The sequence below is a fragment of the Larus michahellis genome, chromosome 2 (genome assembly GCF_964199755.1).
Source record: "Larus michahellis chromosome 2, bLarMic1.1, whole genome shotgun sequence".
Classification (NCBI taxonomy): Eukaryota; Metazoa; Chordata; class Aves; order Charadriiformes; family Laridae; genus Larus; species Larus michahellis.
Window position 1 is genome coordinate 50,885,871 of NC_133897.1, and position 18,852 is coordinate 50,904,722.

At 40.8% G+C, this 18,852-nt stretch overlaps 1 protein-coding gene across 1 annotated transcript in view; it reads left to right on the plus strand.

The window, feature by feature from the left end:
- Nucleotides 1-1,794: 1,794 nt before the first annotated feature.
- Nucleotides 1,795-18,852, plus strand: part of FBXL2 (F-box and leucine rich repeat protein 2) — a gene marked incomplete at its 3' end in the record, with an annotated part of 54,700 nt that continues 37,642 nt past the window's right edge. Inside the window, exons 1-2 of the mRNA XM_074573534.1 lie at nucleotides 1,795-1,933; nucleotides 16,899-16,960. Of these exons, the coding sequence (XP_074429635.1) occupies nucleotides 1,931-1,933; nucleotides 16,899-16,960 (65 nt within the window). The remainder of the gene's footprint in view (nucleotides 1,934-16,898; nucleotides 16,961-18,852) is intronic.

The window sequence follows — 18,852 nt, forward strand, 5'->3', positions numbered from 1 at the left end:
ACTATCTTTATAATAGAGTCCAGAGATTTGCACTGAACTAAAAAAAAAAAATATCATGTGATAATAATCTTTTTTGTTGTTGTTAATGTGAGACGATAGAATTTAGAAACTGCTAGTCGGCCTTCTGCAATTCAGCTGAACACGTCTAAATTGTTTATACATATTTCACATTTCTGAGGCTTTCTTCCCTACTATACAAACCGGATCAACTGTATGAACCGGGTCATTGTCCAAAATCTGGAGAGTATAAGACAGTAGCTTCAGAGATGTGCCAACAAATGGTATGTGCATGTACCAACTATTTCCGTGCGGGTTCTGAGAAAGGACACTTTCGTAAGAAACTATTTTTTACTCTTAATCAAACCAGAATGTTTCATTCCTGAAAGGAATGAACGCAGCCCATTCCAAATAGCAAACTCCTGTTATTCCACAATGGCCACTTACATTTCTTAGAAGTCTGAAGGACTGAATCAACAGAAAACAATACCTGCTGGGATAATCTTTTCTCCCCAGTTTTTCCCATCTCTCGGTTTTGCATGCGGTATTGTGACGGCTGAACAGATGTAGCCTGTAAGTGTGCTATTAACAATATTGTATTTGGCTTTGACAGCGCTTTTACACAGAGCGCTTGCAGAAGCAAGCCGTGCTCTTACTGACAAGCACGCATCGCTTTAAAGCGCTTGGCTCTCAGACAGACAAGCTTTTACGGATTTTCCTGTAGCAACTTAAGGTGTCGGCATCCCCCGTTATCTACCCTCACGGGTGCGACACGAGCGATTGCACGCTCATGGTCGCAGCCCCTCCAGTTCATGAAGCAGCGCCTGGGACTGAACTTGTCGCCGGCACTCATTTCACCCGATATCCCAGGCTGCAAACAGGAGGAGGTGGCAGCTACACCTGCACTGGCAACACCCACCAGACCTTGTAGGAGAGCATGCAGGGAAGACCAGTGCTGTGCCGCCTACGGCTTCACAGGCCACTCTAAATCCCAAGGGCCGGCTGGTGAGGGCTGTCAGTCCCTTCCCATTGGGAGGAAAGGCAGCTGCATGAGGAGGGCCATGAAGATGATGAGAAGGCTGGAGCACCTCTCCTGCGGGGCCAGGCTGAGAGAGCTGGGGTTCTTCAGCCTGGAGAAGGTTCCAGGGAGACCTTAAAGCGGCCTCCCAGTACCTGAAGGGGGCCTACAGCAAAGATGGGGAGGGACTCTTTATGAAGGAGTGTAGCGGTAGTACAAGGGGTCATGGTTTTAAACAGGAAGAGGGTAGTTCTAGATTAGATATCTGGAAGAAATTTTTAACTACGAGGGTGGTGAGACACTGGAACAGGTTGCCCAGGGAAGCTGTAGATGCCCCATCCCTGGAAGTGTCCAAGGCCAGGCTGGATGGGGCTTTGAGCAGCCTGGTCTAGTGGGAGGTGTCCCTGCCCATGGCACGGGGGGTGGAACTAGGTGATCTTCAAGGTCCCTTCCACCCCAAACCATTCTATGACTCCGTGAGAGCCGCGGGAGGGGCCGGGCCAGGACGACAGCCCTCCCTCACCGTGCTCGGAACCCGCCAAGCCGCCCTGCCCGAGGCCGCCCCCCCTTCCCGCCGCTGTCATCCCCTGGCGAACACCGCAGACCTCCCCCACCGCGGCCGCCATGTCGCCGTGCCCCCCCCACCGCTTCACGCCGCCACCTGAGGCAGGAGGGCGGGGCCGGCAGCCGCGGGGGCGGGGCGGCCCGGCCCGGCCCCACCGCGCAGGGGCGGTGCCGGGTCACGTGGGCCGCCGGCGGGCCCCGCCCCCGCCCCAGCTCCGGCGGTAGCGGCGGCGGCGGCGCGCGCACAGCCGTTGCACCTGGCGCCCTCCTCGGCGGCGGCGGCAGCGGCGGCGGGGGGGGCGGGGGTTTCCTCGTCGCCAGGACAACCGGCCTCGCCGCCGCGCCTCTGCCATGGTGAGCCTGCGGCCCGGCCTGGCCCGGCCCGGCCCGGCCTGCCGCCGCCGGGGGTTAGGGGGCTGGGCCGGCCGCTCGGGGGCCCAGGGCGGGGAGCGGCGGCGAGGCGGGGCGGGCAGGTGGCGGGGCGGGCGGTGTCGCGGGGAGCGAGTGCCAGCCGGGCCGTGTGGAGCGGATGCGGGGCCCAGCGGGCCCCTCACCCTGAGGGGAGGGTGGCGGCCGGGGCGGGTGTAAGGTCTGCGGGCTGGCGGGGCGCGGGGGGGGGGGCTGGCGAGCACCGTGGCGGTGCGGCTGCGGTGCTGGGCGTGCGGCCCTGCGTGGCACGGGGACGGGGGCTGTGGCGGCCCCCGCCGTAGCGGTGGGGAACAGACAGTCTGTCAGTCTGTCTGTGCAGAGCAGGTGGGGCTGCGTTGACCCGCGCTGTAGCACGGGCGGGGAGAGGCCATGCCTGCGTGTCTGTGGGTGAGGTGTGAGGGGTGTCTTGCCGCCCTGTATAACGCCGTGGTTGGAGCCTGCCTGTGTGTAGAGCAGGTCAGGGGTGGCAGGGGGTGTGTTGTGCCCCTGTGTAACACAGGGGAGAGAATGTGTGGGTGTGTAAAGCGGCTGGGGCGAGATAGAGGTGTGTCGGCCCCTCTGTATAAAGTAGGGATGAAGCTAATGTGTGTGTGTGTGCACAGAGTGGGGTGTTACGGTGTGGATGCATGGGGTGCAGGGGTGAGGTGCTGTGCTGTAATCTTATGCATGTGCAGTAAGCCAGGGTGTGGCCTGGGATGTGAGTGCATAGCAGATGTACGGTAGGGCGTGAACATAACGTGCTTCTGTCAGTGTGTGTGTATGTACCTGCTATAATTTGGGTTTTGGGTATGTGTGTATTTGTGTTGTGGCAGAGATGTGGTGTTGTATGCAGAGACATGACATGGCATCGTATGTATGTAGTTGTGTCTGTTCCTGGTGTCTGGGCTTGTGTCTGTGTGTGTATATATATAGTGAACACTGGGTGTGGCATAATATGTGCATATTTTTATAGGCATGTATGCTATGGGTGTGGCAAGGATTATCTGTACTTCTATATGTATGTAGCAGATACAGGTTATGGTATTTTGTGTGTATAGAGTGTCAGTTGCTTATATGTGTAAGTATGCATAGCTGTGATGGTTTATGTGTATGCACAGATGCATTTATAAAGATAATAGATTGGTGGTATGCATGTGGTGGGCATGAGGTTTGCTGCATCTGTGTGGAGATGGTGTGTCACGGAGTGTATGTGTGTGGAGGGTGTGGCAAAGGAGGAAGAGTGGTTGAGGTTTGCTCTGTGGGGAGAGTATGTGGGGATGTGATACAGTACGTGTACGCAGCGAGTGGCAGGGGAGAGGTGCATCATGATGTTTGTTAAAGGAAGATGACAAGGCGTGTAAGGGGGAGTGAGTAGGGACAGGCAAGGCATGTTTGGAAAGGATATTGGTATGATCCCTGTTTTCAATTACCATTTAAGTGTCTGATGCCTTATTGCTTTGCAGGGGTAGTTTTATACAGGAAGAAGGCACAGTTGCTAGCCTTTCACAGGTGGGGAAACACACAGTGTTTTAAGGCAGAAAATCACTTTATGTTTATATTTATGTGTGTGTAATGATAGTAGGTTTCCTGCAGCAAGTAGAGGGGAGGGAGTGCTTAGCCTTACAAAGGGAAGGAGCATATCCCTGTGGTGTTACAACTTTTCTTTCTTTGCATGAAGGCTTGTTCATGTCCCTTCTCTCTCTTCTCCTGCACTTTGCCTTCTGTTCCTTCCCGGTTCTAGCCTGTATGTTTTGAACCGAAGCAAAACAACCTTGAAAACTAAAATGTGAGATGTGATAAAAATATGTATAGACTGTGTGAGATTGCAGTATGCTTCTATGTAGAATCATGTTGGATTTGGTTTGAAAAGGTTTTAGGATATATCTGTTGCTACAAGGAAGAGTAAACATCAGTGAATGAGGCTGTGGATGGTGTAGCACTGGTTGAAGTGATTACAATGAGACTTAATGACATGTCCTACTTCATATTAGTATTCCATCACGCATCTTACTCCATATCAGAGAAGATACAGTATCTTAAATGTCAGTTGAATTAAGTGGATTTATATCATGTTCTAAACTTAGGAAAAAATAAAGACTGAAAAACAATGAACAAAATATTTATAAACTATTTTGCAATAAAGTTAAATATTTTCCATTTACCAAACTCCTGGTATGGAGTTTTCCTTCGTGGTCCATTTTGACGTTCCTGATTAGATACCTTTACCAGTCTAAACTCAGCAGACAGAATCTGAAAAGAAACACTGAATTGTTGCTGTAACTGCACAGGAAAAATCTCAGAAATTATCCTGGATCAGCCTTGCTCCTGTGCAGATTCTTAGATTGGGCAGTTCCTTAGTTGCACTTGACAGCTGATAAGAAAAGGATTAAATAGTGTAATTTTTTAAATTCTTTTCCAATTTTTCAGATATTTTATTCAATGAATGCTTATACTCGAATTGCTCTGTGTTATAGTCCTGTTTAGGTTGTTCTTTCCGTCTTAATTCTCCATAGCTGCACAGTTTAAAATTCAAGAAAGGTGAGGAAGGAATTAATTTTGTCAGATTAACACCAGTATAGTATAGGGAATATCAATATTCTTACAAATCAGAAGGACCATTACCTTATTGCTCGCTTATTTTGACAATAGACTGAAATATTTACTCATCTTGGTTGAAATTAAGGATAACATCGGGCTAGCAGATGTGGAAAGTTTAAAATAAAAGTCAGATTTTCATTGAAGCATAGCGACTATTTTTAGGTTACTGTAGTAAAGTAGTACTAATTTTGGCACTGTGACAATATCAATCTGAATGCCAGCAGAAGGCTACACATTAACAGTACTTCAGCTGTTTTGTCAATTAGAAATCAGAATAGCTGCACTAATTTCATACAAATTGTTATCAACTTGTGCAATAGTTCTGGTGGTATTTCTACTGAATCAGAAATACACATAAACGCAATATCCTAAGTAGGACAAAACCAGGTGAAACTGTGAAACCAAAGAGTTTTCCCTCACAGTTCAGACAGTAGCCTGGAGCTAGTTTAGACAATAGCCACAACATTCACTTGCATTCTTTCTAATAACCTTTTTAGGAAGGTGATCAGTATACTCTAAGGGTTTCTTCATTATTTTTTTTTCTCTTTATGTTTTAGCACGATGCAAAAACTGTTACAATTTCTGATCATACTTGAGCTATGTATTTTGGGTGACTTGATCTGAATGTGGTAGGGTTGCACTCCAGCTGTCTGAGCTTTTACAAAACAGCTTTTCCACTTGAACTTTTAATAAGAGGTGGATATTCTAGTTGTTTGTAAAGCTTCTGAGAAGGAAACTTGTAAGTGCAGAGTAACTTGTAAATGGTGGAAGTCAGATTTGCATTCTTAAAAATGAAGGAAGTTTTTATCCATTGTTACAACAGAAAAAGGTACACATAAGGCATTAAAGGAGTATAATGATGGATTTAAAATTCTCAGCATACTGGTATCTCCTCTGTCAATTCCATGTTTGTTTTTCAGGATCAAGGTACTACTTGTATGTCTGTACCAAAGTTTAAACTAGTTGTTCTTGAGCTTAAAATTTTTCTTTAGTAGTTTGTGAAGATCAAGCTTTTCTCTCAGACTAGTTTTTCAAAAAATGTACTGTGCTATGAATATCTGAAAAATTGCGTCTATAGTGTGATTCTACAAGACTGCATGAAACCAAATGGATTATTTTTGTGATGAGATTAGTTTTAATTTGAGTACATTCCCTTTGAATGATGTTGTGGTGGAAGCTGCCTTAGATTCTATTCCAGTATTTCTGCTTAGAGTCTCAAAGTTGCTTGAATTGTCAAAGGGAAGTACCTTTCTCAGGTGTTTTGAACTTAGGGTTTTGCAAATTGTATTTGAGTGTCTGATGCCTAAGAAGGGATTTGTTATTTACCTGCTCAAAAAAAAAGAAAGCACAAAATCTGTATGATGCATAATTTTTGCTGACTCCAGTGACCTCTCTCCTATCGTCTACCTGCTCCATCCCCCTCCCAAAAGGAGGAAAAAAAAAAAAAAAAAGGCAAAACTTCAGTATGAATGTAAGCCTTTAAATGGGCTAAAATAATTTCTGTTGGGTACAGAAAGGTAATGGAAATACAATAATAGTTGCATTGTTTAAAATGCAAGGGCACCTCAGCTGATCCAATCAACTACAGCAAGTCTCTTGAATGATTTCCTCTGGGTTATCTTTGCCTGGATGATCCACTGCACTCATGCTAGAGGAGGAGTGGAACTGGAAATGTGCCCTTTTCTGGGCTTGTGCATTTATGACTACTTGGAACCACAAGCTGCTGCTGTGTAGCCCACAAGAAAGTACTTAAAATTTGGTATCAAGCTGCTACCCTTAAAATATTGGCCGTGCTTTACGGTATACTCTGTTTTTCTATCCCAGTGTTTTCCTGTGTTCTCCTTCAGGCAGAAGGAAATAGTAAACTATGTTTTCATTGGATTTGGTTGCTGTTGAACTGGTTAACCAGTATGTTCTGTAAATTTAAATCAATAAAGAGACAAGACATCACCAAATCTGCATAAATGCGAAACTCTACCAGTATGTCAAGTTTGTCTGTCTTCAGAGGTTGAAATTGAGGTCAGAGCTTCACAGAGGAAAGGCATTTCCATATCGTGACTTGATGTTATGTAGTAGTTATCTGAATATTAAGGGGCAAAATGTCTGAGTGTGCTTGTAGTTCTGAAAATGGTCTCTAATCTACTTCTTAAGCAAAAGTATTAAGGTTATTTTATTTCTGCAGAAATTCATGAACCATAAACTTTGGCAAATAGTTACTTGAGTGTCCAGTTTCTCCTCTAAATCTCAACCTCTTACTTTTCTTGGAACAGTTTGAAAAAGATGTTTTGGAACTGCTACTGTGATGCTATTTCCTTTGAAGTCAGTTATAATTGCTGCTTGTAATCATGAAGAGGTACCTAATTTTGTCTCTTATAACTGAAAGCTTTTATTAATTATACACTACATATATGGCGTGTGCAGCCGCAACACAGATTTTGTGTCATCTTTTTATCTGGTCTGTACTCTAGGGAGATTGCCTTGCAGAGAAGGTTTGCTCTTCGTAATAAAGATTTCACGCTCTCAGTACTAGGAAAAAACATCAGTTCTGACATAGTGTTTATGATGCAGATCAAGCACTGCTTTGAAATGGCTTTGTAGAAACTATGGAGTAATTTCTGTAATGAACTATACATTTTAAGTCTCAAATATATCTTTTGTAGAACATTTATGTCGGGGGGGTGAAATATTAGTACTCAAAATTTTTGTTTCACAGGTGCTTGGAAGAAGGGATTCTGCTTGAACTATGCAGTAAGGACTTAATCTGTAATTTCATTTATAGTTTGAGCTACATACAGTAAGAAAAAGAATTGCCTTTCTGAATGTGGGATTGCGTGACTGGAGGGAGGACTGTGTCAGACTAAATTAGAATGGTGCACACTCCTGGGGAAATGGACCCGCAGAAGAATCTCTCTGTGCACACTCTGGGGGGCTTTCAGGTCTCCATTGTTATGCCATCAGTGTGTTAGTTTGTATGCTAATATTGGAGACGGTGAATAAAATTTAGCCATATGTATGTCACTAAAAACAACTATCTGCAGAAGCGATGATTCGGAGGAGGAGTTTTGAAAGGTGTACTCCTAAGGGCTCTGATGAATCTGTGATGTGGATTAAATTTGGATGGCTGAGACTGAATGGCTATCCCTAACCAAATACTGCTGGATTAAAGCAAACAGACAACAACTTTTCTCTGTGCCTGATTTTTCAGAAATGTATCATGCTCTGAATGTCTGAGAATGTGTTTTATATAGCATGATTCTACAAGACTGCATGAAACTAAGTGGATTATTTTTGTGATGAAACAAATCATAATTTGAGCACACAGTCCCTGTGAATGTTGTGATGGAAGCTGCCTCAGAAAATATTCCAGTATTTCTGCTTAGAGTTTTAAAGTTAACTTGAGCGGTCAAAGGAAAGTACCTTTCTCAGGTGTTTTGAACTTATGCTTTTGCAATTGGCATTTGAGTCTGTGCTTGGTTGGTGAAGGAGGGATTTGTTATTTACCTGCTCAAGAAAGAGAAAGCACAGAATCTGTACGATGCATGACCTACACTCGTGATGGGCTACAGTGAACAACTGCTTCATCCATCAGATTTTAATTTTCTGCCACAGGTCTTTTGATCTCCAAGCCTGTAAAGTAGATGATACGGGTTTCCCCATGCTCCATTTTAAAGTTATTTGTAGATTTAGTTGTTTATTGAAAGCTTTATTTTATTTTTTAGGTATAGTGTCTAAATGTTTCATCATGTACTGTTTTTATTTGGAAGTGCATAATGTTAGAAGAGGAATAATGGATATCTGAAGAGGAAATATTCAGTCATTAATTCTTTTTTTTTTTTTTTTAAAAAAAAGAATACAAACCAAAGAAAAGATTTGTCAATCAGTATATGACTAACAGATGCTGAGGATAAAGCTTTGTCAAACCTATTTTTTCAGCTGTCTCTCTATGTATGTTTACAGTATATACAGGGGTACAATTAACAGCTTTTTCCAAATTTCTTAGTGTTTAAACAGTAGTTGTTTTTTTATTATTTTTTTTATTATTTTTTTTATTTTAATTTTTTTTCCTGAGCTGAACCAGTCTCCAGTTGTGAAAGATTAGGTAAGGGGCAGTTTATTTTTCCATGTGGTTCAGGGTTTTTTTGCCATCTCTGGTAGTGGTTAGAACAAGATACTTTAAAAGAAAAAGTGTGTACTAGGTGGATCATAACCTGCATGGAGGGTTAGTCTTCCATGTAGTTTTCTGCCTCAGAGTAATGTGGGCGAAGCAGAACTTGCAAACCTTTTTTTGCAAATAATAGTGTAATGTCTGTTTGTTTTGGTTAGGTATTAGATTGAACCTAACGTTTTCTGTCATGAGTGCTACCAAACATCAGTTACATGATAGCAAGTATTGATAAAATGGTATCTTTCAACTGAATTTTAGGCCTGCAAGTAATTAGGTCAATCACTAATTCTGCAAACCATTGGATTTTCCCTTCATAATTTTTAACAAGTTAAAATAGGAACTATCACACTCAAGTCAGTCTGAAATGTTGACATGGAACAGAAAAATGTATGCAACTTTCAGTTTGTTCTGTGCCTCTTTGGTTTGTATCAGAATTTACAATTAATTAAATATTTAAATAAATACGTGTTGCAGCACCCTAAATAACAGTGCTGGTAAGACAGCAGTATGTGAACGTGTGCTTAATATGTGGGGCTGGTTTAGAGGATTCCTGTCTCTTTGGTGACTGTAGGGAGACAAGGTTAAGTCTTGTGTTAAAGAATGGTCAGCTCAGCTAACAGGTCAGGCTAACCTGCTAGGCCTTAATACCTTGGCTGCAGTAATTAAGCCATGCTCTTGAAAAGGCTTGATTGGTGATTTCCATATATGTTGTTGCTAGTAGGTGACTGCCCTACTGAAAAACACAGAGAGAAGGGTGATGCGAGCTATTTGGTCAACTGAGAATGAGCTGATGTGCTCGAGACAGCAGGCAAGGCAACCTGCAAGCACCTGCTGCCCCACGCTAAGAGGCAGTTGAGTTGGAACAGCCAGGGGCCTTGAGATAGAGTTGTGCAGCTACGGACATCAGCTCTGAAGTTCACAAATGACCTTGATCGGTCACCCAGCGAGAACAGGGCCTTGCAGAGCCAGACTGATACCCTCCAGTAATATGTGAATGATGTAGTATGAATACCAGTGCTGGCAAAACAAGAATGATGGCTCTTCTGGAAGAAAAACAAGCAGCAAAGCGGGCAGTGTGGCCAGCTGCTTCTGCCTGGCAGGTTTTGTATTGGACAGCACTTTCTGGGGAAACTTTAAAAGCAGTATGACCCTTACAAGCAGCCCTAGGTCAGTGGAAGGTGTTAGGGAAAGACAGAGAAATGTTCCCAGGTGTATTTGATCTTGTTCTCTGCAGGTGAGCCTTAGCTGTTGAAGATGACCACACAGTAAGAACAAAATATGACGTGTTAGCTGCTTTTGGTCAGTTAGTTTGTCCCGGGGCTGGAAGAGAAAAGATCCTGAGGATAGACCAGTGCAAAAGATTCAGTGGGTATCTGACAGCAAGGAGGAAGCTAGAAGCCTACTGAAGACAGTGCCCTGGGCTCTGGTAGAGGGTGTCCAAGGAGAAAAGAGATGAGAGACCATGACAGACCAGGATGGCTGGGATTTTAAAGTTCACAAAGTCAAAGCCTGAGACGGAGCATGTGAGCAGCTGGATCATAGGATTGGGACCATGGAGGGTAGATAGTGTCTCTGTGCTGAAATAAAAGACTTTTCCAGTCTGTCTCTGTGGTAAACGGCCTTGGTTCAAGTTGGCATCGCCTTTCGACATTCACTTTGGTGTGTTGTAATTTTATCAATTATACAGAAAGCTTTACCATGGGTTCTAATTTAACACCAGCCCTTTGCCATCAGCTGTTGTGTCTTCAATATCACTTATTTCAGTTCTGTTGGCAATGCATATCCATTCGCCTAACACTCCTTTTGTTGCCTAGATACAGTTACGTTTTGCTACTTGCATGGTGTTAAATGATTCTGCCAGTCTGCTGAAGTCTAATGCATTAATTGTACATTTCTGGAGGAAGCGACAGCTAACAGCGAGATTATTAGAGAACACTACAGCGTAACCCGTGAGAAAACCCGAAATTTATAGTAAAGGAAGATTGTTTTCCCTTTTCTTCTTCCTCCTCCATTTTTCTGCTATATTTAAATAGAGAGCTTTTTAGGATGCCATTCATTACTTCCATGTGCTCATGAATTGCTTGGGGTAGCAAAGCTAACGTGCTGGCTCTTCTGCTGATGTATGGCAAGGGGCAATTCCAGTAGCAATGTGAAGAGGAGATTGCACAGGCAACAATTAGGTGTCTCCACTGAGGAGGAGAGATGCGCAGCAAGCTGGTGGGGTTTGTGTTTGGTAAAAAAATTCTGCATGTCAAGGGAAGTGAATAAAAGCTTAATTTTATTTTGTTAGGATTTTCCTTTCAAACATCTTGTTCTTACGATGCACATTACTGTATAAACAATACTACATAAATACTGTTCTTGCCAGTGAAAACCTGAAAGACTCGATGCTTTTAACATATGGCAATATTTACAATTTAACTGGGACATTTGCTCTGTCAGCCATAGGAAATGTAGGGATTTAATTCTAAACTACTGTCTCCTTTGGTGACAATGACCCAATGACAATGAGTTTTATTCCTGACTTGATAAGTAACTCGGCCTCGTTTTCAGTATATATCTGTCTTCACTTTTTGCTGATGTTCTTTGGGGTCTCTCAGACTTCATCTTCCCTCTTTCCTATATCTGCATTCCCATAATTACTCACTTCAGCACACTACTAAGCAAGGCTATTTTTGAAAGTCTGGTTTTTAATAACTTTGGATTTGAAAAGTTGACAGGCTGAAAGTCCATATCTCAGTAGAAATTAGATACATAAATATCTCTGTGGAACTGAGCCGTCATGGCTGAGCTGCTAACAAAACTGTTTCATCAGTAAAGAAAATAGTTCTCTTCAATAAAAGACTGAACAATAACGGAAATTGCATCATTAAAAAACATAAAGACTATCAACAAAATTAGTAGTATAACCTTATTTTGATCTTGAAGTACTAGTTGAAGGGTATTCCTAAGTGGTTTGGATAAGCGTGATAAACCAGGATGAATATTCCTTTGTTTATTTGTAGAGAAAAATTAACTTTTTTGAGCATATTACAGTTCTTTGCCAGACTGTGTGTAAAACACAAATGCTCAACTCCATCAGAAAAGATTTCTTAACTGAGTAATGCTGGTGAATACAGGAGAGCTTTATCACTAACTGTTAGACCAGAAGAGAATAATACGTGGTACTTCTAATGATGGCAAGCTAACTGTGGTGTACCAAGAAGTTATATTCTAGGACTAGTGGCAATTAGTATGTTTAATAACATGTAAGGGAAGGCAAACTGGCAAGAGTATTCTTTTTGGATTTGACAGATTTACACAATGGATACTTTATTTATACAATAAAGAGATTAAAAAAATTAAGTGGTAGCTGCTTAAGAAATGTAGTATAAGCAAGTATCGGGTCATTTTTTTAGGAATTACTCCCTTTTTAGTTCATTATAACCAGTCTTTCAGAAGTACAGTGAAGATACCACCAAGAGAGGTCAGTTAAGAAATTTAAGAAGTAGCTCAAGATTCAAGTAATAAGCAATTGCAGTCTTCTCTCATGGGTTTTGTTTTGTTTGTTCTTGCAATTCCTTTAAGAATATAGAGATTTTCTGTATCTTTTCTTATGTTTACAGGAAATTTAGAGCTGGTTTTAGAGTAACATTTATTACATATGTTCAATCTTGCCTATCCTTTTTCCTTGTGCACAGATTCATCTGTTGTATTTCAGGTTTTTATACAGTTAAAACCACAGTTTTCTAGAGTTTGAGATACCTTATCATTAACACTCAAACTTGCTACCAAATGCAAAAGCAAAGAAAGAAGAAATATTCTTTCTACATCTATGGTATTCTTAATTATTATTTTGTATTATTGTATACAGGTATTTTAAGGGCATGTCATTGTCAGCACTATCTGTAACTCAAGAAAAATAAATCATATTTGACAAGATTATGAGAATATTATAGCGATGGAGTGCTTTCTTGACTGATTGGTTTTGGTGTTGTTTTTTTTTTTTTTACAAATAGAAACAGAAGACTAGAAGTTATGTGATAAAAATCAAGTAAAAAATAAAAGGGATGGCACTGTTTACTTCAGAGAGGTGATACATAAATGTACTCGAGGTGTTAGTTTCATTTATGGAAGTTTTAGATAATCAGGAAGTGTTCAAAGAATAAATATATTATCCTGTTTGCACCTTCTCTCTTTTCTCTCTGTTTGCACACATTCAAAATCACATTACAAATGTTCATCTAGAGGATGACTACCCTATTTATCCCATGACTGTTCTTCATTGGGGGAAAACTAGTATTGGAGAGCCTCTAAAGATGTCCCTCTTTTCTTAGATGCAAATGCAGCATGACTCTGGAGACTAACATACTTTTTTCAGAGTAAAACAGTAGTTCAGACACACATTTCATTTTTCTAAATATTCTTATTTCGTAAGAATAATACTTTATGGTACCTATAGCTAATGCATACAAGAACACATGAAACTTACTGTTTGAGGGAAGACGGCTTCGAATCTGTTTGTGGCCTCACCTGTGACTTGTGTAGCACACATGGTACTTTGTGTGGCTGAGCAAGTCGTGTGCTTCTCATTCAGTAGTAAAAGCTGCATTTTTTGCAGTTTTAACTGGGATTCATAAATGCAACCATATTGGTCGTATCTGCTGTCATGTATTCAAAATAATTTGTCCATCCAACTTTAACTTAAAAGTCTAAAGATATCTCACGTAAACATATAGAGATTATAAGCTTGTTTTCCCATAAGAGTTGCCAGTTTGGTTGTAGATTTAGATTTTTAGCTTGGCCTCAGTAGAAAAATACTATTTCCAAAAGTCTGTGCTACGATTTGTAGTGATTTGGCTTTTTAATGCAGGAGCAGATAAGTAGTTCGAAATACTCAAAAGTCCTGAGCATGCATTGTAGCTGTTTGTATTAAAGTAAAGCCCTGTGGAAAAGGGCTTGGGGGTACTGGTGGATGAAAAGCTGGACATGAGCCAACAATGTGTGTTTGCAGCCCAGAAGGCCAATCGCGTCCTGGGCTGCATCAAAAGAACAGCAGCCAGCAGGTCAAGAGAGGTGATTCTTCCCCTCTACTCTGCTCTCATGAGACCCCACCTGGAGTACTGTGTCCAGCTCTGGGACCCTCAGTACAAGAAGGACATGGACCTGTTGGAGCGGGTCCAGAGGAGGGCCACAAGGATGATCAAAGGGCTGGAGCACCTCTCCTGTGAGGACAGGCTGAGAGAGATGGGGTTGTTCAGCCTGGAGAAGAGAAGGCTCCGGGGAGACCTTATAGTGGCCTTCCAGTACCTGAAGGGGGCCTACAGGAAAGCTGGGGAGGGGCTGTTTGCAAGGACATGTAGCGATAGGACGAGGGACAATGGCTTTAAACTAGAGCAGAGTAGGTTTAGATTAGACATTAGGAAGATGTTCTTTACAATGAGGGTGGTGAGACACTGGAACAGGTTGCCCAGAGTGGTGGTGGAGGCCCCATCCCTGGAGACATTCAAGGCCAGGCTGGATGAGGCTCTGAGCAACCTGATCTGGTTAAAGATGTCCCTGCTTACTGCAGGGGGGTTGGACTAGATGACCTTTAAAGGTCCCTTCCAACCCAGCATATTGTATGATTCATTCTATGACATAGGAACTTGCTCATACCTTACTAACTTAAATGCTGTGTCACCTTCACACGGTGAGCATATATCCATGTTATTGTACATCTGTGAATCTACGGTCTAAAGGAAAAAAAAAACAGGCAATAACGGCTTTTGAACTAACAAAGTGATGACACACATCTAAACTAGTAGCAGTCTGCAAAGTAGCTTTATTTAAAAACATATACTGATGCATATAAATGGGAAGCGTGTGCTAGGTGATGTAACTTTTGAGGAATTATCTGCAACTATAGAATAATTAAGTTGAAAGAAGATTTTTAGTGGTGTATGATACTGAATGTTCGGATTCTGGGTGAGAATTAATGAGATCTAAGTTCACTTGCCTGTTTTACCACAGACCTTGTGTGCTCTCACGGAGGTAACTTCCAACTTCCTTTTTTTGCAACTTCATTTTTTTTTTGACCTGTAATGCACAAGAATATTTCCCTGCTTCACTCTTTAGTGATCTTAAGTTCTATGAGGATGGCATACGTGTCTCCTAAAGAGTGCTGCAATAAACACAATTAGGCCTATGTTTTGACTGTTCTAAAAAATTATCCCAATATATACAATTGTTCTCGGGCTATAAGCTGCAGTGAGTGGCATATAATATTAAATTGGCATACATGCGGATAATTCATAAATCTATTAATTGCCAAGCTTAGAAGCAGTCAGCCAGTTCTAAACCGAGCATTGATATGCATAGTGTATTTCGGCATAAAGGCTGAAAGTAATGACAGCAACAGGTATCGGATGTAAAGCAGAACCAGAGCAAACCTGAACCTGTGGTCAGCCATGTGGAACTGCCTAAAGCCAAGAATGTCTCTCCAAGAAGGAAGCAGAATTATCTTATTGAAGTGTATATGCATAGGTGTTTTATGCTTTGAATGTCTGCAGTCACTAGTCTGTGAATAATTGTGCTGCTCCAGTTGCAGGAAAAGGAATCTTGATCAAACTTGTTGGTCCGTTTTGAAAGTTGACAGTTTTATTGTTCTTAGATGTGTGGATAACTGCGCACAGAGGTGGTGGCTGAAGAAAGTGGCTTTTGTTGTTGTGTCAAAATTGAGAAACAGTAGTATGCAGTTAAACATGAAATCAACCTGGGATATACTGGAAGACAAAAAGGGTTGTTGATGGCAGCCGGAAGGAAATGCAAGTTTTCTAATCTTACAGTAGTTTTTAGGGAGATATTTTCAGAATTCTCAGGTGGGTGCTTTCTGCTGTCTCCCTTTTTTATGAAGACAGAGCCAAGCTTATATTCAGCTTTTTTTCATTCTTTACTTGATGTACCTTTTTTCAGAACTACCTCTTGTTGAGCTTCCTTTTTTGTAATCAAGAAGCAAAGCAAATAGTTACAAAGTATGTGGTATGTGTTGGTGGTAGGATGGACAAGGGGCAATACCCTGATGATTGAGTCAGGAACAGCATATTCTTAGTGAAGGACAGGGGAAATATTTCTTCCAGTTGTGTTTCATGTTTCTCTTTTGTGTGGTTTTCAAATTTACCATTTAGCATTCAGAAAACTCTTAGCTATTATGGATCTCTCTTTCTAGCTTTTGTTTCTGATAACGCGAACAGCAAATAGACTCCATTAAGGTCTTCTCTTTACAGGGGGAGTCGTTGCTTATGTCTCTGACTTCTTCCAGTCTCTGCTGTAGTTCCTTAAATTCTGATTCACCTTCTGTTTTGTTTATTGCTGCGGTTCTCTGGAAAAATTTCTCAAACTTAAATATTTACAATAAGTTATAAGTCTGGTCAGTATCTCCTTTGTTTAATATTTCCATTTAACTGTTGATTGACTGATCCTTTTCTCCTCTTGTGGAAGCTTTTTCCTATATAATCTTAGTATTGCCTGCGTTTTGTCTTGGGCATTTTTCTTTCAGTTTCTCCACTCTCTTTTTCTTAGGAGATATATTAGTAATACGAAGTTCTGGGTGAGAGGTATTTCTGGTTTTCTTGTAGCATTTGTGGAGGTGCTTCTCTTGCTTGTATAGCAGTTGCTGTCATGCCACCGTCGTATCTGTGGCAGTTAATTATTTAAATCTTTAGATTATTATAATTTAGCCATCTTCACACACCTGGGCTAAAGAATTTACGCTGTGAAGGAAGGGACCTGAATAACTGGAAAGTGTCCAGTTTCTGTTTTCTGTAATGGGACAGTTTTAGGATCCTGTGATACTGCATGTTTGTATGTGTCTTGCTATTGCTAGAAGTTTTACTACTGCCTAAAATACTTCTTTATGGGGTATAAGTGTGGCTTCTGATTGCTTGTTTAATGATTATTAATTTTTGTGCAGTTAAATCTTAGTACCAGGGAAGAGCAGGTGTATGTGTGGGTGTGGCCCGGTTGTGTACATTGAAATAATTTTATAGTATTACCAACTAACATATTCAAAACTTGACATTAGCAGTAATTTAAAATAATTAAGCACCTTAGTAAAAGGTGAAAAGACTCTCTAAAAGCTATTATTCTTGTTGATCTTTTTAAAGGATGTTTTTTTCTTTCTGTTTCCAGGTTTTCTCAAATAATGATGAAGCCCTTATTAACAAGAAACTACCCAAAGAACTACTGTTAAGGTAATTCTACATTATGTGTTAAGGAGTAAAAATCTGAGGATCGTATATTGCTTATGTGGCTTACAGGCTATCAAGTGCTATTCATTCTTTCTTAAATTGTCTTGAAATAAGTAGCAACATACCTGATTTAATTCTTGGAATTCTTGAAGTCGTCATCTTTTGGTTAGTCTTGATTTGTTTTAATGTGTTGAAATTATACTATACTATGGAAGATGTCATTTAATAGTAATCTTTTCCTTGCATATCAGAAAAAGAAGTGAAACAAAATGTCCATAAAGCTTTGGTGTACAGAGTAGTCATCTCTTCCACACTGCACAATGTTTTATCTGTCTGAAGAGCCTATAATCCTTTCTTTAATGTAGTTCACACTCTTTGTGTCATGAACTTTGTGATGGCAAAATAAAATATAAATTCAACTTCAAAGCTGTCAAAGCGTCACTGCAGTGAAAGCACTGCCTGTTACCATTACTGCCAGTCTGTGTTATATAAGTAGAACCAACAGGAGGATTTTTCTTACCATGGTCATTCGGCTAGCCAGAAATTTCATCATCTTGTTGGTGTGTGACTAGATCACCTTTGCAGAGTTATCTACAACATGAAGATCAGTAAGTTCAGCCCACGGTTGAGACACTGATGGATGTCTTCATGCTCTCATCTTTTTGAAAGTTGATTTCAAGCAAAGTGTAAACTGCCAAATGTGGAGACACTGCTCAACTGGATGTGACCACTTCAGAGCTGGAATTGAACCAGCAACGTCTTCTGTACCTGCATATAGGTTTTGTTACAGCCCACTCTTTGAAGGGAGGGAAAGAAAGAAAGAAAGAAAATTGAAAAAAGGTGTTTACTTATAATGGTGCAATTACAGGTTTTAGTGATGGTGTTATTAAAATTGAGCTGATTATTTAATATACTAAAGAGATTTTTGGGTTATCTTGTATGTATGTCATTGCTTCCTGTTTGATTGGAAGTGGGAGAATGTCTCAAATAATGGTATTTTGCATCCTGTGTCTGAAGAAAGTGCTCTTAAAACATTATGACTTCTTTTAGTGTCTGTACGATCACAGTACTCTCTTGGTGATATTACAGAAGCAGTCTGTTGTTAAAGGAATTGAATTTTAAAAGGCTTTTCATTTTTGTTGAAAAATACTCATTCCATATGGTGACGGTGTTGTAAATTAGACTCATAGAACTGTTTAGAAAATGTGATTAAAAGAGACGTGTCACTGAATGATGCCCTGAACAGAAATTCTAATAACTTTGCTTTGTTGCACTCAATGCCACACATGAACCACAAGATAAAAATCAGTTTAATATGCTGCCTCTTTATCACAGTATCATCATCTGCAAGCACTTCTTTTTTAGCAGTAGGACTCTCCAAATATCTGTGGAAATTTCTTTCTTTTTCAGTGTTACGGGTGCTAAGTATCCCATTTATGTAGTTCAACAGAATTTGTTGATGTGGTTTAGACAGCGAAAAGTATCATGCACTGAGATAGTAAAGACATCTGTGGCAAGAACTTATTTATTGATTATGTAGTATGCCTCAGTTTTTATTGTAGGATAAAGTGAAAATACCTGTGAAGCTATATAGATACTAAATTCCTAAATTATCGTGTCTATGCTAATTACATGAGTAGCATCATAAATTTACATGAGTAGCATCATAAAATTAATTTGCTGAGTTTTACTATGAGAATTCCTGCATCTAACTTCTAGGTATCAGTTTCTTGAATTGTGTGTTCCAACACCAAATTGGATAAGTTCTTTAAAATGTTATATAGTGAGTAGCTTGCTTGTTTCATTGAGCAGTATGTTTATTCCAACATATATCTTACTCTACAGGACACTTTAAAGAACTTGACCTTGAATTTTACCAGCTGAGGAAGTGGTGC